We start from the raw sequence: 27,962 nt of genomic DNA, 5'->3' as shown, positions 1-27,962 counted from the left end.
GGTGACGCAAGGACAAGTGACTAGGAACCACATAAGGGCGTTTATTTCATACAGGGCTCTGTACAAAACATCTACACATTTTTTTTTTTTTTACAGAGTAAGTAAATACCTGAAGGTAAACTAACAACACTTTCTTCTCAGTGGCAGGGGAATCCTGTTACGGGCACAGGTCACTCTTCATCTCAGAACAAGCTGGTGCCACCTGCCTGCCTGGATGCAGAATTGTGGCTTGGACCCCTGGGCCCCTCCCCTCAGCCAGCACACTTCTTACAGCTCTTTAAGCAGGCTAGAGGCACAGGTGACAAGCCTGTGTTGGACTGACAGTATTTGTCACCTTAGCACTCTGGATCCTGGAAAAGTCTCCTTTGTCCTGAATTAATCCCAGTGAATTCTCACCCAGGCAGGGCTTCTGTGTGGAGGGAGGAGGACACGCCACTCCAGCTCGACTAGGTTAAAGTGCTTTATGTAATTCAGCCTGGACACTACGTGCTCTGGCTTCGTGGCTGCCCGGTATGCCGTGTCCCACTGCATACAGTGGGCACAGGGGACGAGGGGATGGGCAGGGGACACGTGGGAACATGGCAGGACTGGAGAAGAGTGCCCAGGAAAAATCAGGAAACTGGAAGCACGCAGTTGCTTCCCACTACGCTAACTCTAAAGCAGCAAAAGGCACTTTTGTTTTCAAGCCAGTTACTATAAAACACACCTGGCTTCACTTTTAACAAAGCCATCCTAGGAAGACCAAGTGATCCCATGAATCCGTGCACCTCTCCTGGAGGAGCCCAGGGGGAAGTGGGCTGGTGGTGTGGGTTCCTGCCAAACCCTGTCCACATGCTGGCAAATTTCCAAGGACACTCCCAGCCTGAGACCAAGGTGGGTAATTAGTGAAAATAAGGAAAACGAGACAGGAAGTGGCACTGTGGGGTATGGAGCTGTTCACAAAGCAAACTTTGGCTAAACTGAGCAGGGAACATATCACAGGTGCAATCCTATCATCCCAGACGATCGGGAGCGGAGGCAGGAGGATCAAAAGTTCAAGGCCAGCCTGGGAAACTTAGGTAGACCCTGTCTCAAGAATAAAAGCTACTAAAAAAAGCTGGGGCTGCTCAGTGGTACAATACTTGCTTTGCATGTGCAAGGCTTTGGGTTCTATTCCCTTCCAAAAAGAAAAAAAATAAGTGTTAACCCAGTAGAAGCTCATGAAAGCTTCTCCCATGAGGGAACTGTGAAAGAGGCTTGAGAAATGGCTCAGCAGTTAAGAGTGCTTACTGCTTCTGCTTCCCCAGAGACCAGTGTTCGGATCCCAGCATCCGCACCATGCTCCAAGAAACCTGAAGCCCACCTCTGGCCTCTGTGAGCATCTACACACACACACACACACGCACACGCACACACACACACACACACACACACACACACAACTTTAAAAAGTGAGAGTGCTTGCTATGTTAGGTGTGGTATACAATCATAAAAATAGTACTTAAAATGTCTTTGTAGGTAATGTGGCTTGTACAAGAGAGAACAGGGAGACACAGGCAATGGCATCCAGATGATTGACATTCCTCTGCATACAAGATCTAGGCTGGGACCATAAAATCAACTAGAACCCAGCTAATTCTCTAATTCTGACCAGCTAACAGAGCTGCTTTTAGGAGGGCCAGCTGGCTCCCTGGCTAGAATTCTCTCCCCTCACTCTCGTTCCAGGGCTGGACTTGTTCAGCAGCTGCTGTCTGCTTTGTTTAAGATACACAGGACATGTGGTGCTGTAAGGAGGGCATTTTCTAGGCAGTGAGTTGGGTAGCCAGGGGCTCCAGAGCCACTTCCAACAGGGAGAGATGCAGAGAGCACCCAGGTCCTCTGAGCCCAGTGTCAAGCAGCTAGCTCTGCCACCAGCCACCAAAGCCAAAAGACAAGCTGCCAAGGGCGGCGGACAGAACACCCCTGACAGAATCCCTTTAATCACAGCAATTCCACCCTCTTTCTGGAAATGGGGAGAGCTTAGTGGCTCCTTAGTTGAGTTTAGGGGAACAGCTGCAGCTGGAACTTAGGGGCCCACTCCAGCGCGCTCTTCACCACTGCTACTGCTGCTGCTCCAAGCGCCACTGTGAGCCCCATCACTGCCAGTTTCACAAAGCGGTTGGTCCTTGGTTTGGTCAGGACATCTTTTGTTCGAGCCTCAGGCCTCAGAAGTCCCCGAAACCGCTGCCGCAGCACCATGTCTGGCCTCTGCTGGGCCGATGCCAGCTCAAAGTCTTTGAAAGTAGAGGCTGCCGTTCTGTGGAAGGAAGCACAGAGGGACAGAAGACCCTGAGCAGCCTGCTGCAAAGCGGGCCACTGCTCAGCATGCTCTTCTGGTAAAGACCTACCTGGCCTGGAACACAGAATCTGCTGCCATGTGCTATCCCATACCCTCTAGACAAGTCGACCAACTGTCAAGGGCTGGTCTGGTTTCCAACTGCCCACCTCACCTCTCAGCCTCCTGCTGAGCAGCTGCCTCCTTTGCAAGTTCAGAAGGGGGAAACTGAACAAAGAGGTCTCCTGCTCTGCTGATGAGCGTCTCATATGGCAGGTCCTGAGGGATCTGGGACAACAGGTGGTGGACAGAGGCCATGTCACAGTCACAGTCCAGGACTTCCTGCTCCCGGTACAGCACGATCTGGTGAAGGTAGGCTTTGAGTCAGATACCAGAGGCACAGGACCTGGACACTTGCCTTTCTTTATACACAGCCTAAGTCTTAGTAACAGACAGTACTCAGCCAGGTTTGGCAAATGCTGTATCCCACTCCACCTAAGTAAAAAACTGTCCAATCTAGTAAGTCCTCCCAGAACAACTGCCTGCTCAAGTGTCTCCCTAAGTCTTGAAACAAACTGACACTTTTTTTTGTTAATTTATTTATTATGTATACAATGTTCTGCCTGCATGTACACCTGCAGAAAAGGACACCAGACACTAGATCTCATTACAGATGGCTATGAGCCACCATGTGGTTGCTGGGAACTGAACTCAGGACCTTTGGAAGACTAGCCAGTGCTCTTAACCTCTGAGCCATCTCTCCAGCCCCAAACTGACATTCTTTTAAGAAGAAAAGGGTCACAGGAGATTCTGAGGAGCCTCGGAACAGCTTGACAGAGCCACCTTGCTTCCCTCAGACACTGTCCTGACAGCACTGCTCAGGCTCACAGCTGCTGAAGGCCCTTCTCCACTCGGCCCTCTTGGGCTCCGGCCTACACTCCTCCACAAGCCACTCTTTTACGGCAAACACAGGCCTGCCTCTCCCTCCTGACGCCTGGCCAGGCAGGCACGCTCACCTCTCAGCTGTGCCTGTAAGGACTTATGCTAGCTACAGGTCCAGGACGTGTGTCAGCAATCACCGACAGTCACATGGCACTCTGGGGGTTAATGGGTCAGAAGTCTTAAAGCAACATTTCCTAACACTTCTCAGCCTGGGAACTACTGTCCCCTTTAAGAGCACTGAACCTAGTCACTGCCTCCCAGTGTGTACCTACCACAGCTGCAAAGTAAATGGGCATGAGCGGGTGGCAGGCCAGGAAGAAGTCATATAACCTCACAACGTGCCTGAAGTCCAACAGGACGTGTCCAAACCAGGTGATAAGCCAGCTGAGGGCAAAGATGGTCCCCACCTCAGCACTAGGAGCAAAGGAAATGCAGACGTTAGGTGCCCTGCAATAGCATAAGCATGCTGAACCCCTAAGCCCGGCCCCTTCTGTTTGTTGTGTTTTTACTCTTCAAGGTTTTTTTGATTTTGTGAGACAGGATTTCACTATACAGACTTGTCTGGCTTGGAACTCACTCTGTGGACCAGGCTGGCCTTGAACTCAGAGACCTGCCTGTCTCTGTCATTAAAGTACACCACCAGTGTCTGGCTTGGTTTTTTGTTTGCTTTTTATTTTGTTTTGTTTTAAATACATGTTTTCAGGTGTCTCAGCTTGGCTTCAAACTCATATAACCAAGGATGGTCTAGAATTCTTTGTATTATTTTGTAAAGACTTATTTTTACCACTGAGAATGGTGGCACATGCCTTTAGACCCAGCACTTAGGAGGCTGAGTATATTTATAATGAGTTCCAGTCTGGCCAAGACTACATAGTGAGACCCTGCCTCAAAAAATAAAAATAAACAGGTCAGCCAAGGCTACACAGAGAAACCATGTCTCAAAAATAGTTAAAATTAAAATAAAAAAAATAAATAAGAAATACAAACTTAAGTTAAAATGAATTTTTACATTGGGCGTAGTGGTACACACCTTTAATCCCAGCACTAGGGAGGCAGAGGCAGGTGGATCTCTGCGAGGTCAAAGCCAGCCTGGTCTTCAAGAGATAGCCAGGAGTGCAAGAGAAACCATGACTTGAAAAACAAAATAACCGCCACTCCCCCACCCCCAAGGGAAAAAAAAAACCAAAAATAAAAATTTACAGTCGAACATTGTAGTGCACATCTGTAATCCCAGTACTCAGAAAGGCAGAGGGAATCTTTGTGATTCAAGGCCAGCCTGGTCTCCCAAGTGAGTTCAGGGGCGGCAAGGCTACAACAGAGAAACCCTGTCTTGAAAAACTTAAAAAAAAAGGGGGGGGGGCAGTACAAGCTCTAACCACTGAGCCATCTCTTTAGCCCCATGCCTTGAACTCTTGATCCTCCTGTCTCTACCTTCCAAGTGCGTTACTGTAGGCATGTGGCACCACATGTGGCTTTCTCCTTACTCTCCCAAGAATTATGACACACCCACCAGGCGCAAGTCCCTTAAGCCTTGAGCTTTCATCCCTAAATGCTAGGTTTATGAAGAAACAGAAAGCGTGTCCTGTCTATACACAAATGTAGATTCACCTCTTCATGAAGTCATGGAGCTCAGGGCTCACTTGGTCAATGATGGGCATCAGATAATTTAGGATGTGCTTGGTGTTGTCCATCGTGGGATCCATGAAATCCCTACGGAAAGACAATCCAGTCAGTGCTCTTGGTCAGGCCCGGCATTCAGCTTAGGAGGGCTGGCAAATGGAAGGGGCTCAAACCATTCCGACAACTGGCTATCCCGGGAGGCCGAAGGAGTGCACCTGCCGTGGCATGAGATGCACAGGTACCTGAGATGATGGGTAGACAATTTTTCTACCAGGGATGTTGCCAGCTTCTCGCCCACCACCAGCAGAAAAGTGACCACGATGTCATGGTAGCCCTGGTAGTAGTGGAGCTGCGGGTTGCGGTCCAGGATGAGGAGGATGATGTCGATCAGTTCTTCCTGGAGCCCTTCTCTCTGCTCATCTGGCATGCCTGGGGAGAGGAGGGGCAGCGGCATTGGCAAAGGGCCTTGTGATAGGAGACTAGGTTGGCAATGGGGCGATGCTTTTCAGAAGTGTCCAGTGACAGACACTTACAAACAAGTTTCAATGCCTTGCAAAATCTACACATTGCTGACGGCACCAAGCACAGGAGAAGCCACACAGTAGGGCCCTGGTAAAATCACATGACTAAAAACCTTAGTGCACATGGCAAATCACGGGGAAAGAACAGCACATGCACTCTGGAGGGAGAGGCAGGCGGATCTCTGTGAGTTCGAAGCCAGCCTGGTCTACAAAGTGAGTCCAGAACAGCCAAGGCTACACAGAGAAACCCTGTGGGGGGAGAAGTAGGATAAATGGTGAAAGATATACTACTCTATGGATTAGATATTTTGGACAAAAGGGAACTGTGATGCCTGTTTAATTTAAGTAGTTGAGAAATAAAATTCCAGTGTACATATTGAAGGAATAGTCATCAGAAAAGTACCTAGAGATTTCTTTGTCCTTCTTGGAATGAAATTACGAATGATATGAAAATAGAACTGTTGTGTTCTTCTCTAAGCCAAAACTCATATTCTAAGATGGCCCCAATCTCCAGCTGCCGCTGGGAGCAGGGCACCCTACTGAGACCCCTCTGGAGTACAGGGCCAGTGTAGTGCATCTGTTTTGGTGAAGAATTATGAACCTGTTCTGCCTGAGGCCAGAGCTCAAAGAGGAGACGGTCATGCTCAGCCCATGTATCAAGATCAAGACACCCAAAGGCAAGAAGGCTAGACAGTTCAAATTCCCCATCTACCAGGCCCTCCCAAAACTGAAAGTCAACTTGAACCTCAAGGCTCTGTTAAGGGAGTTAAGAATCTCGCCTCCCTCCCAAAAAAAATAATCTCGGCCCCAGCCTTTAATCCCGACACTTGGGAGGCAGAGGCAGGTGTATCACTGTGAGTTTGAGGCTAGCCTAGTCTACAAAGCAACTCTAGGACAGCCAAGGCTACACAGAAAAACCCTGTCTCGAAACCCCAACCCTGTCCCCCCCAAAAAAGAATCTTGGCACGAGAAGAACCCGAAGCCGCTGGCAGTTGGAAGGCTGTCATAATCTGTTCCAATTCCTCTACTAAAAAATGGACCCGGGGGCTGGAGAGATGGCTCAGAGGTTAAGGGCACTGTCTGCTCTTCCAGAGGTCCTGAGTTCAATTCCCAGCACCCACATGGTGGCACACAACCACCTATAATAAGATCTGATGCCCTCTTCTGTTGTGTAGGCAAAACATTGTATACATAATAAATAAAATCTTTAAAAAACAAAAGTCTACCCAGAAAATGCCAATCCTTGCTCCTGCATGAACTGGAGAGCAGGTGTCTTTACTGCTCAACACATCCTGCCTTAGCTAGTCTAAAAGAGACACAAGAAAAATAAACAAATTGGCCCAGGAATTGCACACTGACTATCACATACATGTGACCCTGTGGAAAACTGACAGCACATGGTTAGTGGCCTGCTACAAGGATGATGCACAGAGGTCAGTGTAAACTCAAAGGCTGAACTGCCTGTCTTCTGTGAGAGCCCATGGGCAATGATGTTAATTTTGAGTTTCAAGTCTGAATTGTAAATGAAAATGACTGAGCACTTAGGGGAGGTGGAGGATCAAGCCTCGGTCTCATGGCAGAGTTCAGAGGAATGGCAGCAAGCACAGCTTTCTTATGTTTATAGCTCTCAGTTAAAAACAGGTATTGGGAGAGATAACAGCAAGAAAGAGCCCACAGTAAGCCAAACAACTAATTCCACCATCTCCAAAGAGGTGCACTGCAAAGAGAGATAAAAAAACAAACAAAACAAAACAAAACAAAAAAACAAAGCAAACCGAGAGCTAGGTGCAACCATGAAAGCATTGAGAGTAAAGAGCTAGATCCTGTTTGAATTTCTGGCTACTGATCGGTCCGGCTGGTCCAGAGGACATGAGTGGAAATGGGCTAAAGTGCCACCGAGGATCCAGTGTGCAGGAAGGTCACCATAGACTGGCGGCACAAAGGCATCATGGATGACCTTTAGCTCTCTAAGGGTTTAGTTTTGGCCTGGCAGTGGTGGCGCACAACTTTAATCACAGAATTCAGGTGGCAGAGGCAGGAGCAACACAAAGGATGTAGAGGAAAAGCGGGCAGCCCTTGCCTTACATCTCCTCCCCTGAACCACAGGGTAGGAAGAGGGGACTGGGTCATGGGATATGCTGAACCATATCCAGACTGAATTGGCCCCTCGCCTGTGGGAGCCTTAGAAGCCTCCCAGAAAGCAAAGCTCCAGGTAGGGCAGAGTGCCTACAACACACATGTTCTAAGCAGAGCTTGCTTCAGCTAGGCGTGGCGAGAGAGTCAGAGGCTACCACATCTCTTCAAAAGCCAAGGTAAAGTTACAAGGGGAAGAAATCTCGATTACATAGACAGGCTTGCTGCCTGTGTCCCTCCATCACGAAAATAAAAAGCATAGTCATTTTCCTTGTCCTGGAAAGCAAGAGGCAATTTCAGGAACGTACCCTATGAGCATGCAGGAAAAGGCTCCCTCCATCCCAAGGGACCCAGTAACTACACAGGTAAGGCAACACTCACTAATGAAGATATTAATAGTTCCTGTTAGGGCACAATTTCAAACCAGCCCGCTCTTCAAAGTCAATCCCTGCCCTGACAATCCCTAGGACGTTCCTCTAGGACACAGGGGCAGGCGGGTGCAAGGGCTTCTCTTACTTGCACCTCTCGGCCTCAAGGAGTCCACGGTGAGAACACCTGCTTGAGTCCTGGGAGCAGGGTTCGGTAGGTGTGTCTCTGCTTGCTGGGAAGAAAACCGCTCAACCTCAGCAAGCATCAATACAAGAAGGGCCAGGGACAGAAGGGACAGAAAGCCTCACTCCAGATGTGCCAAGTCAGGAAATGTGCTCACCGGGAGGGAAGCGCCGAAGAGACCGCCTGACGTCCAGCAGCACTTGCTGGTAGTCCTTGCTCATGTGTCGCAGATCCTTCCCTATTAGCGGAAGAGGAACATGACATTATTGCAAAGAGGTCTGGGAAAATAGATCAGGGGTAAATTCTTCTTGGGCTTCCAGTACAGTGCAGCCAGAGAGTGCTAACCTAGCGAGCTCCATGCCCAAAGCTTAGGCCCAGCACCACAAAGTAAGCAAACAGCAGCAGAACCACACTCTGGCATGACAAGTGAGACCTCAGGGCACCCAGAGCAGCCTTTTCCTCAAGAACATGACATAGGATAAAACACCACGTACACATAGAACCCCGGCTATTCAGTCAGGTGCAGAGCTGGCTCACACTTGTAATCTTTGTCCTTGAGAGACTGTGGCAAGGGGACGGTCTCAGGTTGGAAGCCACCCCATGCCACCCCAAGGCTACACCTAGGAAGACCCCATCCCCAAATAAAAATTGTAATAGAGAATGAAAAACAAACAAGCAAAAAGATGGGAATACCAAAACAGGAGGGAGGCCAGGGACAAAGCTTTCATGGTAGAGTGCAGGCCTAGCCCATGCGAGGCCCTGGATTTGACTCCTACTGCCACTAAAAACAAAAACCGACTAACCAAACCAACAAAAACCCAACCCAGCAAGATGCATTTGACATTTGATAGGCAATCTCCCCCCCCCCACTTTTTTTTTGAGACAGGGTTTCTCTGTGTAGCCTTGGCTGTCCTGGACTTGCTTTGTAGACTAGGCTGGCCTTTAACTCACAGCGATCCACCTGCTTCTGCCTCCCAAGTGCTGGGATTAAAGACATGCGCCACCACGCCCAGCTATCTTGCAAAACAAAACCAAACCACAAAAGGGTTGTTTGTTTGTTTGTTTGTTTTTTGTCTGCCCATGCACATATGCAGTGCCCCCAGGAGGCCAGAAGAGGGCGTGAGATCCCCTGGAACTGGTGTTACAGATAGCTGCCACATTAGTGCTGAGAATGGAACCTGGATCATCTGGAAGAGCAGCCAGTGCTCTTAACCACTGAACCATCTCTCTGGCCCTGATTATGAACTCTGTTGTTGTTGTTGTTGTTTTGTTCTTGGTTTTTGGAGGCAGGGTATCTCTCCATAGCCCTGGCTGTCCTGGAACCCATGCTGTAGACCAGCTGGCCTCGAACTCACTATAAAGTGAGTCTATAAAGACCAGGCTGACCTTGAATTCAGAGATCCGCCTGCCTCTGTCTCTGCCTCCCAGGCCCTGGGATTAAAGGTGTGACCTTAAACTCTCGATTCTCCTGCACCACACCAGTCTAGGATTACAGGCATGTGCCACCATAACCAGTTTTATGTAAGAGTGCAAGGACTGAACGTTGTGCATGCTAGGCAAATGTTTTTATCAACTGGGCTGGAGAGATGCTTACAGATACAAACGTGTGTTTCCCTCATCCCAATCCCCATCCATATAGACGCCTATCAGAGGAAGCTGTACAAGGGTCACAGATCCACAATTCTCCATCTCAGCATCCGACAGGGGCCGTGCAGAGTGTGAAAGAATGACACACAAAGCCGGGCGTGGTGGCGCACACCTTTAATCCCAGCTTCGGGAGGCAGAGGCAGGCGGATCGCTGTGAGTTCGAGGCCAGCCTGGTCTACAAAGAGAGTCCAGGACAGCCAAGGCTACACAGAGAGACCCTGTCTCGCAAAACCAAAAAAAAAAAGGAATGACACACAAGGCTAAAGCACGAAGCTCCCCTTCTAACACGAGGCCCGCTGCTCTGCGGCTTCAAACATTCAAAACAAGCACTACGTCATTCACCTTTAAGCACGAGTCATTTTACTCACGTCCAGTATGTGGCACACACCAGGAACACCAAGATTTGCCAAATGAACGAGAGACACTAGAACACCCAGCACACAGCCCACAGCCCCAGGACCAGGAAAGCAGAGGTATGGTCTGGTGCTTTGTATTTGTTACTTGCTCACTCCCTGCGATTCCTACTGCAGACTGTCATGTGCCCCAAGCATTGCTGTTTAACCCTGCCTCACTGCTTGACTAATAAAGAAAGCGGATACCTGGGCAGGGCTGGAGTAAGGTAGGCGTAGAGAAGGTTCATGGGCTTTTGGGGCAGAGAGGATCTTGGGAAGGAGGAGGGGACAGAGGTGGAAGAAAGAGGACAATCGCCGTGGAATAGGAGAGAGCCACGTGGGCCCAGGGGAGGAGCTCTGAAGATCTACATGGGAAAAAATGGCCCCAATGAAGAACCTTAGCAAGTGTTTTGGGATTATGGATGGGAGGTAGCCCCAAAAGAAACTATTAGAAGCTGATGGCAAGGGATGGAGGCTAGGATATAAAGATAGCTCAAGAGGTAGTATCTGCCTTGCCCCAGGTGAGTATCGGCCATTATAAAACACATCTGGTGTCTGTCTTTACTGACTGGAGCAGGCAGGATGGGCAGTGGCACTGCTGCTCTGGAGTGCTTGTCCTCAGCTGCTTTCCCAAGACTCCCTTCACTCCATGGCTTACAGACAGTTAAAGAATGGCTTCTAGCAGAGTTAAGTAATTCTGGAACCCCAAGGAATCTTCGATTTCAAACTCTACTACCTTCAGAAGCCAGAAGGTGCCACTGAATCTCCTGGGACTAGAGCTACAGATGGTTGTAAACTGCCACATGTGAACTGGGAACCGAAGCCAGGTCCTCTGCAAGAGCGACAAGCATCCCTAACTGCTTAGCCATCTTCCCAGCTCTTTAAGATAGGCATTTTAGCCGGGCGGTGGTGGCGCACACTTTTAATCCCAGCACTTGGGAGGCTGAGGCAGGTGGATCACTGTGAGTTCGAGGCCAGCCTGGTCTACAAAGCAAGTCCAGGACAGCCAAGGCTACACAGAGAGACCCTGTCTCAAAAAACAAAACAAAAACAACAACAAAAATGGGCATTTAAAATAAACTCTTCCAGCAAAATAATATTCCAATCCCTGGTAGAGGCTCCCCACCCAGGACTCTGCTCCCTTACTTGACACAGGCGGTGGCTCACTGGTGCTGACATTGAGGAGCTTGGGCCATACTTGGCACCTGATCTCATCAGTCAGGAGGCCCCCCTCACTGATGGCCATTCGTCGGAGGGCAGCCACGTTGGTGGGATCACTGTTCAGAGCCTGGTGTATCTCTGCCACCTTCTTTTTCCTTTTGGCATTAAAGTCTGAAGAAAGAAACAGAAAAATAGTGTGGGTGTAGAGGATGAAGCACACGTTAGCATGTGCAATTCTGAGGCATCTTCTCTTAGACAGCCGTGAGTCTGTTGCTCATTTCTTTTCTTTCTTTCTTTATTATTATTATTTTTTTTTTTTTGGTTTTTTGAGACAGGGTCTCTCTGTGTAGCCTTGGCTGTCCTGGACTCACTTTGTAGACCAGGCTGGCCTTGAACTCACAGTGATCCACCTGCCTCAGCCTCCCGAGTGCTGGGATTAAAGGCGTGCGCCACCACGCCCAGCCCCCTGTTGCTCATTTCTTACACAACCTACACATCTTTAGTGTAAAATACCACAGCCACACCCCATGTAAGGAACAAGGAACTAACAATTTTAGGAAATATTCAGTAAGTCCCAAGTATATCTAGCAGCTATTGTCAATGTTTTTTTGTTCAAACTTCACAGAGCATAGACATCTCAACGTAAGTATTTTGCTTGATCTGGGGAGTACAGTGGTAAAGGACCTGCCTAGGAATACCTGAGGTTTGGGGTTCAAAACTCAGTACTGGGCTTGGGGAAATGTGTCTGGCAGCAGAGCACCTACTGATTGTGTGAGACCCTGGGCTTGATGCATCCTCAACACTACATTTAACAAAACCATATGCAAGTCTCCAGGCACAGGCCAACAGAACTAGGCAAATGCCAGAATTTCAGTAGGGAGACATTTACAAAAGCTAAATATCAAAGAGTGTAGGTTTCTAGTGTGTCTGGTAGTTAGAGAGGCTGTGACATTGTGCAAGTCAACTGTTTCCCAAAAGCCACATTCAAGGCTGGAGAGATGGCTCAGCTTGTGAAAGGGCACAATGTGTTCCAGAGGGCCCAGGTTCAGTTCCCAGCACCCCCACATGAGGCAGTTCACCAGTACCTGGCCTCTGCAGGCACAAGGCATATATACATGCAGGCAAACACTCATATACAGAAATAAAATAAATCTTTCTTTTAAAGCCCCACTCACCATTGACAACCAGAAAGTGGTATGTTAAGCATCTTACAGATTCTAAAAAATATTTTAAGAGATTTATTTGTTCTTCTTTTCTGTATATTTGTGTTTTACTTATTGAAAGCCTGGGGCCAGTTTCAGATTCCCTATACTGGGTTATGGTGGCTCTGAGCAGCCACGTGTGCACTAGGCGCTGAAGCCTGGCCTCTGCAGATGATGCTTGTTAGACTTTATGGTTACCTGCACCACTGAGAAAATAAAAACTACAAGAATTTCAACACAAAAGCACCAAATGTTACAAGGTAGCACAGTATAATTGTTAAGAAAACATGCAAACAGTAAGGCCAAGAGCACAAAGAAACTACAGCAGGTCAGGACAACCTACTTATACGCGTGTGCGTGCACACGCACGCGCGCGCGCACACACACACACACACACACACACACACACCCCTATAGGACAGACACTAGATACTAGACACTAGAGTTAATGTAAGTCGGACACCACCAGCTTACGTAAGTGACACTATCACATAGTACACTAGGTTCTGGAAGAGGTACTGAACAGATAACCTCAGTAATGTCCTATTCCGAGACAACATCTACATCTGTGTTCATGGCAAAGACGATACTATTCACACAAAACGGAGTTGTGAAGAGTCCTGGTGACCAAGCATGGTGGTGCATGCCTTTAATCTCAGCACTGTGAGTTCAAGGCCAGCCTGGTCTACAAAGTGAGTTCAGGACAGCCATGGCTGTTGCCCAGAGAAACCCTGCCTGGAAAAACAGAGGGGGGAGGGGTGGAGGACTGCTGTCCTGGTGACCTACCTGTGTGAGTCAGGCCACATGTGCCACATAGTCAGAGCTTTGATGTTGGCTCTGTTTATTAACAATTAAACTTTATTATACAACCCAACTAGCATACACAAGAAGGAAAAAAGGTTAAAGGGACAGAAGAATGAACGCTCGCCTTCTCTCAACCTCTTGTTTTTCTCTCACCACCTTCCCAGTCACATGCAAAGGGCGGTCTCCTTCCCCTTCGAGGGTCAATTAGGAAAACAATAGCCACGGTGGGGTTCCCAGGTAGGCTTCCTGAATTCCAAGCCCAGGAAGGCTCCAAACAGTCTCTCACAAGGTATTCATGGTGTGCCCTAAGGGTAAAGCCCGCCAAGACTGCTTCCACCTGTGACAAAGCTTAATCTTTCCCACACTTTGGTGTCACATATAGCGGGAGGCCAGACAGGAAGACAACAAGTGATTTTTGGCCTAGGTAAAGCTGTTCTCTTGCAGCACAGCTGTTACAGTCCCCAGTGACACAGAGGGTGAGCAGTATCCTGGTATGAGTACAGCCTGTGAGCATAACTGCTCAGAGAAAATTCTTTACTCTCAAACTGGCTCAGGTTGGCTGTTAAATTAAATGGCTGCTTTACTTAGAAATAAAAATTCAGGCTCTTCTCTCAGTAGAGGACCTCCCAGACAACTGTTCTGTAGTGCCAAGCTCTTGCCTCAGCTCCGCCTCCCTCCCTGCCATCACTCATTTGGTGGTCCATCGTGTGAGGGATGACCAATGACTTCCTTGCAGCTTCTGAGACGTCACAGCAGGAAGGGGTACAACTACCACGCAGGGCATTTGAGAGCCCTGAAGGATGACAAAGACCCAGAGAAAAAACTATTTCAAAGGTAAGGAGGAAAGGCTTTGCCAGAAATTAATTCTGAAATCCTGCAAAAGGTTTGCCACAGAGAAGAGTGTACTGAAAGCAAAGCATTCCTGGTAAAGGGAAGAGTGTGAGCAAAGACCTGTCCTGTAAGCAAACCACTGTGGCCAGGAAACAGAGGAAGGATGGGGCACCCAATGAGAACAGAAGGAAGTTCTGACTGAGGAGCGGGGAGCCTAGCCTTCAGGTTGGGCTCTTCCTGCAGGCAGCGTGGGTGGGCTTTCTCTGCAGAGCTACATCCTTTGAAGACAAGGCTGCATGCTTTCCGAGAGCATCCAGAAAGGTAGGATGAACTTAGGGGCTGAACTCAGGGCCTATGCGTACTACACAGGTGCCCTGCCTACCGTGGGAGCTACGTGTACTTCATGCCTTCAGCAACACAGGCCGAGCAGGATACTGAGCAGGAACTGAATTACTTTCACCAACAAGCACAATTACAAGCGCCATGTGAAACTTCTGCAGTAAGTGCCCTTGCACCTTCCACACACTCCAGGGAAGAACACTGAAGTGGCCGCCCCAAAGACTGCCTATGGGAGCTGACATTTCCAAGTTCTGTTGACCCTTCACCAAGACTATAGAAAAACTTCATTTCTGCCCATTCCCAGTAAGTTATTCAGTGATGTCGGGGGAAGAACATAGTTTGCAATCTCCTGCATTCTCACAAGATCTGAGCAAAGGCACAGCCATGTGTTAACTAATTCTGGACCAAAGCACTTACTTCTCCCTGATGTTTTTAGCTTTGTTGTTTGTTTTTGTTTTTGAAAGACAGGGTCTCTCTATGTAGTCCTGGCTGTCCTGGAATTTTTTCTGTAGACCAGGCTGGCCTGGAACTCAAGAGTTCTGCCTACCTATGCCTCTTGAGTGCTGGGATTACAGAAGTGTCCTTGCCACGCCTCTTGACTTTGAGTCTGTAGAACTCAAGAAGTATGTGTCTAGTAGTATAAATTATTTAACTTACTTAGTTTCTGGTCTTCTGGAAAAAAATGCCCCAAAGTAAGTGGCAGTACTTTCCCCCACACTACTGTATGGCTCACTACTGTACATTTTTTTGGCTTTCCTGACAGCTCTGAGCGGCTCCCTGAGCAGTGTACTCAAACTGGATTTGGACTGCTGCCTGGCCTCTTGGGATGCTGCCTTCCTTAACCTTGCCTGCCAGCAGGTAAGGTTGGTAGGGCCAGTGAGATGGTAAAGGCACTTGCATACAAGCCAGATGACTCAAGTTCCATCCCCAGATCTTACAGGGCGGCAGCAGAAGTGACGCACGGACACTGTCCTCTGACCTCCACACTCACTCAATCACAGGCTTGAAGCTTAGTGGCAGATCAGGAGGTCATTTCTACATATGCCACCCCTACACATACTTTCCTGAGCCTAATGTGTAGCACATCATTGTGATACAGAAGAGGTAACAAGTCAGAGAACTGCACAGTAAAGCCAATGGCCAGCCTACACAACAGAGCATCCGTGTCACCACTGAACAACTAATTCACAAACATCCTATTTCTCCTATGAAGAGACAAGTCATAGAGTTACCCCACCGGTGTTCAGGGAAAGATCAAAATGCATCTGATCTGTTATGCATTTGATTTCAAGGTAAATTCTAACCACTTCACTTAGAGGAGTGGTGCATGACAGACTCCAAAGCTGACAGCTTCCAAATTCCTCTGTGGACGAGGCCTTGGCTATCATTACTATGATAAAATAAATGATTGTCCCAGGCCTTTTCAAGATATCACAACTTCAATTAAAAAAAAGCCCTAGATGCCTGAAAAGTATTTGATTCAACCAAAGAGCAAGAAATGATAATGGCACTGCTCTGGCCTGGTATCTGATACTGTTCACGACACAGGGGCTGGAGCCTGGGGCCTTGTACTTTGCAGGCAAGTGTGTGCTAGCACTGAGCTAAACCCCTAGCCCTAAGCATGTGCCACCATCGTCCAGCTAACATGCTTATTTCATTATTACTATTATTACTATTACTATTATTATTATTATTATTATTATTATTTGTTTGTTTTTCAAGACAGGGTTTCTCTGTGTAGCCTTGGCTGTCCTGGACTTGCTTTGTAGACCAGGCTGGCCTCGAACTCACAGTGATCTGCTTGCCTCTGCCTCCCAAGGCTGGGATTAAAGGCGTGTGCCGCCACCACCACCCGGCTACCACGCTTATTTCAATAAGGGCCACTAAAGCAAATCTTTTTCTTCTCCCTCCTTGGTACCAGAGAATAAACCATGGGCCTCATATTACGTGAGCAAGTAACTAACTACTGAACTATAGCCGTAGCCCCTATTCATTATTTTATTTTTGAGAAAGGGTCCCACTGTGTAGCTTGAACCTGTACGTAGACCAGGCTGGCCTCAAACCACAGAGGTCTGCCTGCCTCTACCTCCGGAGTGCTGGGATTAAAGGTGTGCACTATTATGCCCAGGCAGTACTAACATTATATAGTAATATTATTTTGGTTTGGGTTTTTGTGGTTCTGGGGAAATGTTAGCATTTTAAAATCCAATCTAATTTCTGTTTAAAGACTTTAAAGACCGTTTAAAGCTGTAAAGCTTTCTTGAGGTCAGTACGGCCTATATCAGGAGCTCCTGATATAGTCAAGGGTACATATTGAGACTCTGTTTCCAAAAAGCAAACAAACAAACACACAAAGAACTACTTTGCTTCCACAGCACATACACTGGAACAACACAGACAAGAAAAATAATGGTACTAACAGGTGTGGCAGTGCACGACTGTGCCTAACGGCAGGGATGTGGTTGCCCAAGATACAAACCAGGCCACTCTCTGATACACAGCAATCAAGGCCAGCCTGGGCTCCATGACACTTGATCTCAAAAGAAACTAACTAACTAACTAACTAACTAAATATATAAATAAAATAAAGGGCCAGGAGGTGGTGGCATCGCATGTAGAGACAGTGAAATCTCTGAGATAGAGGACAGCCTGGTCTACAGAGCAAATTCAAGAACAGCCAAGGTTACAGAGTGATGTCTGAACATCATGTTTGTATAGTACATGGACAGCGAGGGGTGGGCGTTGTGGCGCACACCTTTAATCCCGGCACTTGGGAGGCAGAGGCTGGCGGATCGCTTTGAGTTCGAGGCCAGCCTGGTCTACAAAGTGAGTCCAGGACAGCCAAGGCTACACAGAGAGACCCTTTCTGGAAAAAACAAAAACAAAAACAAACAAAAAAGACATGGACAGTGAACCACATTTTATATTTGTACTAAAATTCTTGTTAAAAGAAAATAAACCCAGGGGCTGGAAAGACGGCTCAGTGGTTAAGAGCACTGGCTGCTCTTCCAGAAGACCTGGATTCAATTCCTAGTACCTACATGACAGCTCACGACTGTAACTGCAGTTCCAGGGGATCTGGTACCCTCACACAGACACACATGCAGTCAAAATACCAATGTACATAAAAACAAACAAGAAAGAAAGAAAGACAGACAGACAGACCAACCCAGGTGGGTAGTTGTAGTGCACACCTTTAATCCCAGCTCTTGGGAGGCAGAGGCAGGCAGATTTCTGAATTTGAGACCAGACTGGTCTACAGTGAGTTCGAGAACAGCCAGGACTGCACAGAGAAATTCTGTCTCAAAAAAATATAAACAAGCAAACAAACAAACCCAAGGGCCCTGTGTCTTTGATAGTGCTAATTTATTTCTATAAAACATAACCAAACTAGAAGGAATTCATTAAGTACTAACATAAGGATGGACGGAGGCAGGAAGATGTGACATTCCAGAATAAATTACCAAGATCCTGTCTGAAAGTAACTGTAAAAGGGCCCTAGGCTAGCCATATAGCTGGGGTCCTTAAGCCACCTTCCAGCACTTCCTGTCCCCTTCAAAAAAAAAAAAAGACTACTAAAAAAAAAATGGAGCAATCCAATCCAGCCATGAGTTCTGTAAAGGAGGGCTCCTAGAATTAGCAGTTTGGCCACCAATTCTCCAATATACTTAAAACAATCTAAACTAAGAAAGATGGTCTGAATTCTCTTTCCATCCAGACAAGCTGAGGCTGAGGACTCCCAAGTTTTGTAACCAGGACACAGCTGTACTGCAACAGGTCACAAGACTTATGTCACTTGGGACACTGGCTATTATGCCATAAAGCCAGATGTCACACAGACACCGGCAAAGGGTGTTAACAAACATCAAAGGGTCCGGGGAAAGTAGCTCACGGACTACACAACTGCAGCCAGTATCAGACGTCAAACGAACAGAAAATAAGAGCAGAGAAACAAGTCATGGAATCCCGGAGCGTCATCCAAACATGTGGGTGGGCTAACAGGGTCGGTTCCAACATGCGCGCCACCTGTCAGAGGACTGGAGGTAGAACAGCGCCTTCGGATTAGCTCACCTGGCATGGGAATCTTCACCAACAAGCAGTCACCATATGGGAAATGTATTCCAGAACACGTGCACCACAAAACCAAGGTTTCATAGGAATGGTTTAGGCTGAGAGAGCACGGAAAGCTTTTCGTGCACAACTCAACACTAACATAGGTGGCCCAGGAAAGGATCAGAAAGTAGCTAAGCAGGAGTGAGCGTGGAGTGGAGAGCTCGCCGACGGGACTTTCCGGAATTGGACAGTGGCGACTTTGCATGAGTTTGTGTGTGTGCGTGAAGAGGGGGGAATTTCAGGGTCACGGGTGCAGGGTGGAGGCCGGAGCTCCGGCAGGCGCCTCGCGCAGGCGATCTGCTCTGCGGACGTGGCAGGAGGCGACCTGGGCGAGGCCCGGTTCCTCATCCGCCGCCGCCCCTTCCAGGCCCCGGCTGCGCGGCCCTCACTCGTCGCCCCAGCCCGCCGCCCTCCGTACCTGCCTTCCCCGCGCTTCGGTCCCAGCGGCCGGCGGAGCCGTCGCCCTGTGAGGGCCGGAGGGCCATCCCCGGGGGCCCGGGCCCCAGCCCGAGCCCCGGCTGGCGGCGGAGCCTGAGACGCGGCTCCCACCGCGGTCGTAAGCACAGGTCGGCCGGGGCAGGCTGGTCGCCGTAGGCCTGCGGCGCGCAGGCGCGCAGACGGCCACGCCCCCGCGTGACCCGTGTTTGGGATGGATGGGCGGGGCCGGGGCGCGCGCATGCGGCTTGACAGCGGAAAGAGCCGGTGCAGGAGCTGGCCTCCTGAGAATCCGCCGGTACGTGCGTGCTTGCTTGCACCACATTTTGCCAGTGCCGGTGCTTTTATTCGTGAAGTAGCTATGGAAATACAATACTGAAGCCCCGAGCCTGTACACTGCCAACTTCCATGGTCATGCGCGGACCTTCGCTTGCGAAGAACTTTACCTCCGGCTTAGCAGGGTCGCCGCGTGCAGCTCTGCCTGCTGTGTCTGCACTACCCCGGGGAAGGGTCGCAGTTCATGGAGACGGTTATGGGGAACTGCTCTCTTGCTAAGTTGTGCGAAGCAGTGATCCTTTGGTCAGAATACTAGGGAGGGGATCAGACCTTTAGCTCCTCCTCATCTACGGTGTTTCTAACTAGAAACACACTCACACCCAAACTCATTGAAACCCCAGGGTCACCCCTCAGACAGGTCAATCCCAGCGATTGCCTCACCTCCCAGATCTGCAGTGACGGTGCTCCCATGAGTCTAGTTGTTTGGTGGGTTTCTCCTCCAGCCTCACTGCTACTATTTTTTTTTTTCTTCTATAGATGTTGGCTCCTCCTGTTTCCGTATACTTTCTCTCTAGCCCAGTTTCCAAGGTTCACACTTTTAATCTACAAGACCTTTCTAAAGGGTCTTCCCAGAGGAACCCTAGTCAGCCAGTCTAGTCTAGTTGGTAAGCTGTAGGCCAAAGGATGGGCATTCTTAAGGCTGATACTGAGATTGTCCTCTGGCTTCATGCAAACAGACACACACACACACACACAAATTTAAAAAGAGGGTCTCTCCTGGGGGAATTTTCATGAGCAAAAAAAAATATTTTTCTGAAATTACTTAATTCATAATTTCAACTGATGAAGTTTGAAATTTTTTTGAAAATGTTATTCCTAATTTCCCAGGTTATAATGATCACTTTCTTGCTCCCATTTCTAGGCTGGGGTTCAGTGGCAGGGCACTTGGCACATGAGGCCAGACTGAGTTTAATATAGAAATATTTCCTTTGGCGCCAGGACACCACACTTCCATGCACTGATGAGCACATTTTAGTCAGTCGGGGGAGGGGGGGGAGGGCTTTTCTTTTTCTTTCTTTTTTTTTTTTTTAGGTTTTTTGAGACAGGGTTTCTCTGTGTAGCCTTGGCTGTCCTGGACTCACTTTGTAGACCAGGCTGGCCTCAAACTCACAGCAATCCACCTGCCTCTGCCTCCCGAGTGCTGGGATTAAAGGTGTGCGCCGCCACACCTGGCTACTTTTCTATACCTATTAAGCCTTGAATTAATACCTATGGCCCGGGCCTAGCAGCTCAGGCTATCATTGCTTCCACAAAGTGAGCTCCTTATATGGAGTGGGTTGGCGCTGCAGCTAAACCAGGTTCCTTTCTCTCTGGCTTCCTTTGTCTAATCATTTCCTTCAGTCTTTTTTTAGGAAACTCTCTCAGCTCTTGGAGCCCTAGGGTACTTAATACACTCAATAGATACACCAGTTCTCTCAGCAAATATTTGTTGTTTGCAACAATGCCAATAGGAAATGCTGCAGTCTCTCCCAGTTTTGCCATGGTGACCTCTCCCTACCCCGCCCCCCCCCCCCAAGACAGAGTTTCTCTGTGTAACAGCTCCGGCTGTCCTAGAACTAGCTCTGTAGTCCAGGCTGGCCTTGATCTCACAGAGATCCGCCTGCCTCTGCCTCCCAAGTGCTGCCCTGCCTGCTTTTCTTAAATCTGGAGACATGCTGGCCTTGAACATGTGGCGCGCACACACACACACACACACACACACACACGCACACACACACACAGTGTGTATGTGTGTGGGCACAGGAATGCCATGAAGAGTGTGTGGCAGTCAGGAGACAAGGTCAAAGTTGGTTCTCTCCTCCCATCATATGAGTCCCAGGAGTCAAATCCAACGCAGGCCATTAGACCTTACTGGTAAGCATCTTACCCACTGAGCCTGCTTTTCTTTTTTCTTTTTTTGTTTTTTGAGACAGGGTTTCCCTATGTAGCCTTGGCTGTCCTAGACTCACTTTGTAGACCAGGCTGGCCTCGAACTCACAGTGATCCGCCTGCCTCTGCCTCCCAAGTGCTGCCCTGCCTGCTTTGCTTAAATCTGGAGACATGCTGGCCTTGAACAGGCTGCTAACTGAAGATGACCTTGAACTTTTGATGCTGAGTGCTAGAATTACAGCATTGCTACCCTGCCCAGTTCATGGAGTGCTAGAACTTAAAACTCAGACTTCATGCATGCTAAGCAAGCACTGTTAACAACTGAGCTATATCTCTGGTCCCCTAATTTACATAAAACTTCCTAGAAACCTAAATTGTTACATTTACTACATTTCCATAGATTGCATAATTCAGTGACTGCATTATGACACCCAGGGCTGGAGATGTAGCTCAGTTTTGGAGCATACCAAGGCCCTAGATTTGATTCTATTACAAATACATGGACATTTGGGTCCAACCCTTTATTTTATACCACTGAGGATAATGAATGCTTTGTGCTTTTAGAGAATTAAGTCATCCCACTTGGAAATATGAAGAATGAGGTCATTCCACCTGGGAATAACCTGCTTAAGCAATTTGGGTCATAGTATGGATGACTGTGTGGGTCAGTGAGGCAACCGGTTCTGGATCCTTGGTGGTGGTCAGTCAGCGATTCCTCTCCTCCCTAGTACCATAAAACAGCCAAACTTCGTGGTCCTTCAGAGGCTAAGGCCAGCCACCCCCCATAGCCCCCCCACCACCACCACTGTAAAACAAGGAGGTGGCTGGCTCTCAGGGAGGGAAAGGGAAAGATGGTTAAGTGCAAGGAAAAAAATAGCTGCACATAGTGACTTATATAGATATTTTCTGAGTGGAACGTTTGTTTCCTCCTGGAGAGGATTCTTAAGATTCAGGAAGGAGGGCTGGTGATGGCTCAGCAGGTGGAGCCACTTGCTATCATGTACTAAATTAGCAAAGAATCTCCTCAGGAATTTAAGTGTAATATACCTAGTGCTACCTATATACGGATTTATTCTCTTTAGTGCTCTCTAAATGCCTCGTAGTGTTTTTGCAATTTATTCCTTCATTTATGTATGTTGCCTGCATGCTATGTGCACCACATATGTTTAGGAGTCCTCAGAGGCTAGAAGAGGGTCTCTGATCTGGAACTGAAGTTGCTAGCTTCCATGTGGATGCTGGGAATCAACAGGGTCCTCTGCAGGAGCAGCAAGTGCTAACCACTGAACATCCCCTCTGCCCCTTAGTATTCATTTTATTTATTGAGACAGGATCTCACTGTGTAGCTCTGACAGTTTTACCTGCTTCTGCCTCCCAGGTACTAAAATTAAAGGCTTGTGCGACCTCATCTGGCGTGTTACTGCGTGTAGGGCGTGTGGGCACAAGGATATGGAGGTCAGATGGTAATCTGTAACGTTCTCTCCTCTATGTGGATCCAGGGAATCAAACTGGCTATTAGCCTCGCTCAGCTCAGCATGCACTTTACAGGCTGGACCATCTCAATGCCCCCATTTTCTTTCCTTTTTAGTCTGATAATTCTATTTATATGCAGCTCAGACACTGAGTGGAACTGGTTCTTTCTACTATGAGCCCTGGGGATGCCTTTACCTGATGAGCCATCTTACCTGCTGCAGGATATTTGATCTCAGTGGGATCCCTGAGATTGTGAGCTGTAAAAAACTGTCGTTCATCCCATCGTGATCCCTGAGATTGAACTGTAAATCCCAGTTTCTTGTGGGTCTTAGCTCTTTGATCCGAGACGTAACTGTATACAGGATTTAATAAAGTTAACCCTACGTCAAGAGGTGAAGCAAGAAACCAGCTGACAAGGACTAACGGGGAGGAGGGACTTTGAGTTGAGGTGTGTTTACAAGTAGGACAGGGGTCCTTGGTACTTTAGCTTGAGGCTTTGGCTCTTTGGCTCACAGCTCTCTAGCTCCTGAGCTCCTCTGCCTTTGGTTTTTCAGGCCTTTTCCTCCTGGGCTGTCAGCTGAGCTACTGAAACCTTTGGGCCTTTCCCATCAGGACGAGAGCTGAGAAAGGTCAGCTGGGTGCTTTCTCTGCCTCTCTGAGCTAGCAGGTTTTTCACCACAGCGTCTGGCTCCCGAGTCCTTATTGGCAAAATAAATCAATCAGGGATTCTCAATTAAAACAGGTAGGCAGGAGAGAAAAAAAAAAACAGGTAGGCAGGCAAGTGTCCAGGTGGTTAGAAATTGGGGGAGGGGTTACTACCACTGAGTTACACAGCAACCCACTCTCTAACCTTTGATCTTGCAAGCTGGTTTTTGTTAATTCCACTACGTTATCACCCTTTCATCCACTATTTGATAGCTCCAGCGTATCACATCAGTCTAACTTGTCCAAGACTGGTTCTTGGAAGTGCATCACATAGTACTGTCTAGAAAGTGTTTGCAGAAGTTGGGTATCTATCTCATGTAGGACAGCGGAAGGGTTTCAGGTATGCAGTTAGGCACTTTTCCTTCAGCTAGGCCTTTAGTGCTCAAGTTAAGATGGGGCAGGTCAGTTTATTGTTGCTAAGGTCAAACAAACCCCATGTACAAGCAGCTTCAAATTCTGACGTCACTGACGTGACATGCAGTGTTCTTCTTACTGTGCCCTTCAGGCTTCTGTGGACATCTTCAGAGGTTCTTTATTTTTTGTCCCGTCCCCCCCCCACCACCACCACCACCACAGGGTCTCACTCTGTAGACCAGGTTGGCCTCGAGCTCATAGCAATCTGCCTGCCTCTGCCTCCCAAGTGCTAGGACTAAAAGTGTGTGCCACCATGCCCAGCTCAGAGGCTCTTTAGTATGAAACATTCCACGACCATTTGCTTAGCACTGACTGGGTCTGGAGCACTGTCCTGAAGCCACCTGTCCTCACCTGGGGTGTGGCCTTCTTAGCGCTCATGCCCTCCTGAAGCTGGCTTTCTAGACCCAGTATGCTTTTCTATCCCTGCTGAAGGGTGGTTTTGTTTTCTTCCTACCTTCCAACTTTGGGCTTTTGTGTAGAGGGACAGGGGACAGTGACCTTCTCCTCACAGTAGTGGCTGCTCCCTTAGAATTTTAAAAGACATTCTGTTTTTGGTTTGTAGTGAAAACATCAGCAGAGGGTTAACCCTTGCAGTGCCAGGGCCCTCCTCCTGCCATCTTTCACCTGTGCTCACATTAGTCAATCACTGGCTGTTTCTACATCATGCGTGTCTTTCTTTTACCTTGGATCTCTGCTCTCCAGAAGACTTCTCGTGTTCCTACAATCATGTACATCCTAGAAGAGAAAGCTGGTCATCCCTCCCACCCTTCAATTGGGGAAAGTGTATACAAGAAGGGGACGATTATACTGGGAGATGGCAGAGTCTGCAACTGGGAAGCTCTGATAAGTCTTGAAGCAAGAGACATGTTTCTGAATGAGTCTTCTGACTGGAAAGTTTAGGACAAAACTGAAATCAAGAAACAGGACAGTGTAAAAGACCGTCAGCTGCTGTGACAACCGAGACACTAGGATGGTGGCCTGAACAAGGAATTTTGGCAGTTGGAATGGTGGGAAAGAATGTATTTAAAAATAAATATTCATTTATTAAAATTTAGTTTATGTTTTAACCAGAGTTATACAGTGTTACAAATACATAGTTCTACTATTGTTAACGATTAAAAAACAAATAAAATCAACCAACCGACCAACCCAAATAAGAATTGTTGATTAACTTCTTCCCATTCTCTCAGAGCTGGTTACTTTTTGTTGGTTTTCCCATCTTAACATTTGAACCTCATAATTTTGCCAACTATAATGCATTATTTAACTAACAATTATAAAGTGGAAATGCATGTAGCCACTTCCCCAGTAAACACAAGACCCCTAGGCTGCACGTACCCTGCAGCAGGGCTATGTTGTTGTTCTGGCCAGGAGGCCTCAAACTTGGAATGATTTCAACTCTTGAAAAACAAGAATTACGTCACCGTGGAGGCGTACATTTGCAATCCTTGCACCCTGGAGGCTGATGCAGGATTGCTCCAAGGGTTGCAACCCTGCCAAATATAAACAAACAAAAGTCTGGAGATGGCTCAATGGTTAAGAGCTTCCATACAGCTCTTCTAGAGGACTTGAGTTCAGGCCCCAGCATTCACAGTGGTGGCTCATAAACGCCTGCAGCTCCAGAGGACCCGAAGCCTCTGCAGGTACCCACATTTATGTGCATATATCCACACACAAACACATAGTAAGAAAAAAAGATTTATTTACTTATTATGTACACAGTGCTCGGCCTGCATGTCCCTACATACCAAAAGAGGGCACCAGATTTCATTATAGATGGTTATGAGCTACCATGTGGTTGCTGGGAATTGAACTCAAGACCTTTGGAAGAAACAGCCCGTGCTAATACCCTGGTCCATCTCTCCATCCTGAATAACCCTTCCCCAAGACAGAGTTTCTCTGTGTAGCCTTGGCTGTCCTAGACTCACTTTGTAGACCAGGTTGGCCTTGAACTCACAGAGATCCACCTGCCTCTGCCTCCTGAGTGCTGGGATTAAAGGTGTGTGTCACCCATGCCCACTGAATAAACCTTTTTTAAAATGAACAAAAAGCACAAGATTTCTCTGATAAACACAGATATAATGGTCCTCTCTTTAATTGTTCTGTATCCACTCAATTGAGAACCAAAAATCTCCTTAAAGAAAAATATTAGCTTTGGATTGAACAAGGACAACTTCTGTCATTTTCCCCCCCTAAATCAGAGTACAGCTGCCGGGTGCTGGTGGTGTCTGTCTTTAATGCCAGCACTCAGGAGGCAGGTGGAACTCTGTAGTTCCAGCCTCATCTACGGAGTGAGTCCAGGACAGCTAGGGCTACATTGAGAAACCCTGTCTCAAAAAACAAAAGAGTACAGTAATTATCCAAATGACATGTACATAGTAAACATTGTACAGAGGTAACTTACAAGTATGTGGGAAATGTACGAGATTACCTACAATGCCATTTTACAGAAGGAACTCAAGGTTAGGTAGATTCTGGGTTCAGGGGTGTGTGTGTGTGGGGGGGGTATTCTAGAACCAATCCTTCATGGATACAAAGGGATGACTACAGATGCAACTTACATATGATTTAGTATACTTCAAATGATTAGGCTCACTCACAATGCTCACTTTGCTATGGTCAGGCTATATAAAGGCCCTTACGTTTCTGCAGAGATCGCATGGTTGACGGCTCCACTGCCTTGTGCCATCTTCTCTCCCTTATTACTTCCAATAGTTCTCAACATGAGGTGTATACATCCTTGTCTCACCGATGATGAGCTTGATGACTTGTGGCCAACACCTTCATCTGGCCTCTGTGCCTCCGCAGTGTACCACGGAGAACGAGTCCTGGGTGGCTAGGTTCAGCACGTGACTCAGAAGGAACCACTTGGAACAAATGTGAACCTGACTCAGCCGAGGCTACCCCGTCGCACGGCTGCTTGGCTGAACCTAGTCGAGACCAACTGCCCTAGAACGTTCTGTGGGTGCAAGACTATGAAGTGGAGCAAAAGCAAGAGACAGACAGTCGCTTAGGATGAAGAAGAAAGGGCTTGGGGACTCCTTGAAAGCACAGCCGAACCATACACACCACTCAGGAAACACAGAGAAGCCACACAATAGTTGATAGGTTTTTTTCCTAGCAGGTTTTCCTGTGCTACTGTAACCCCGTTTTCCAGGGGCGATTATAGCTAATACTATGTTTTCTTCCAGATGTTTCCCCAGAGGCAGCCTCTCAAGTATCAAGGAACTGCTTTGGTTTCTACCTTCAAAGGCCCCAAGGTGTGTGTGTGTGGGGGAGTGTCTCAGTTTTGGTCTGTCTCCCTCTATCCTTGAGGCTTACCTGTGTCTAGTCTTCCATATGTACTTGCTCTTTAGGGGAAACTCTATCTTCCTTTGAAAAGTGGAAAGAATTTCCCTTCTTTAATATGGGCCTTCTATTTTTTTAAAGTAAACTGTGTTATCTGTACATTATATGTATTTGGTGTAGTGAGTGTCTACAAAAATTGGTCCTGTCTGCCATGTTCACTGAAAATCTTTAATTTTCCTACATAATTAATCAATTGACTTATTTATTAGAATCCAGAGCCTTATGAATGCTGGGCTTCAATAATAAGCTTCAATCTCAAATATTTTCTAGGAAATTAAAAAACAGGCCAGTCGGAATTATTCCACATGTATAACCTTGATTCTTGATTGCTAGTTGACATTTCTACACAGCTTGGATCTAATCTCTTGCTCCAAGTTGTTTAGGATAGGACCAGGTTTATGAAATTTGTTGAATGGCATCTCATACAGTAATATACCCAGGACAGGTAGAGGGCATACAACTGTAATCTCAAGGTCTGTCTGTGCTACATATTAAATTCTAGACTAACCTGGGCTATAGAGTGAGATGCTATCTTAAAAAAAAAAAAAAAGCAAAAATACTGTATTTTTTGGACTATAAGATGTATTTAACCATAATACCCACCCAGTTTTTAGAGCAGGAAAACAAGAAAAACAGTAAAAACAGCAATCGTACCATAAGGCGCATCCTAATTTCCCCCTCACTTTTCAGGGGTAGAGGTGCGTCTTATGGTCAGAAAAATATGGTAAGTGTTTAAAATATATAAACTTTGGGAAGATAGTCAAGCAGGAGAGAAGCTGGATGAATCCCTGTTGGAGAGCAGGGAAAGGAAGGGTATGGGTACACAGAACAGGAG

The 27,962-nt window shown here is 47.5% G+C and overlaps 1 protein-coding gene and 1 long non-coding RNA gene across 3 annotated transcripts; one reads left to right on the top strand and one right to left on the bottom strand.

The window, feature by feature from the left end:
- Positions 1 to 21: 21 nt before the first annotated feature.
- On the bottom strand, positions 22 to 19,170 carry TBC1D20 (TBC1 domain family member 20). 2 transcript variants are annotated; one of them, XM_084775348.1, is made up of 8 exons: positions 18,969 to 19,168; positions 11,247 to 11,432; positions 8,219 to 8,299; positions 5,098 to 5,284; positions 4,844 to 4,945; positions 3,508 to 3,649; positions 2,469 to 2,656; positions 22 to 2,275 (listed from the first exon to the last, which is right to left on the bottom strand). In XM_084775348.1, the coding sequence occupies exons 1-8, from the start codon at positions 19,033 to 19,035 to the stop codon at positions 2,020 to 2,022; spliced, it is 1,209 nt and encodes a 402-aa protein (XP_084631474.1). In that variant the 5' UTR covers positions 19,036 to 19,168; the 3' UTR covers positions 22 to 2,019. The 2 variants fall into 2 exon arrangements, with proteins under 2 accessions (XP_084631474.1, XP_084631475.1); XM_084775349.1 differs by having other exon boundaries at positions 2,019 to 2,275; positions 3,578 to 3,649; positions 18,969 to 19,170.
- LOC311593956 lies at positions 17,994 to 27,684 on the top strand. The gene is made up of 2 exons (XR_014777878.1): positions 17,994 to 18,423; positions 24,342 to 27,684. It is a non-coding gene; the product is annotated as an uncharacterized lncRNA (long non-coding RNA).
- Positions 27,685 to 27,962: the final 278 nt, after the last annotated feature.

This window comes from Acomys minous, assembly GCF_964271855.1.
Source record: "Acomys minous genome assembly, chromosome: 3".
NCBI classification, from domain to species: domain Eukaryota; kingdom Metazoa; phylum Chordata; class Mammalia; order Rodentia; family Muridae; genus Acomys; species Acomys minous.
Note: the sequence above shows the minus strand (reverse complement) of the source record. Positions and strands in the feature narration are given on the sequence as shown.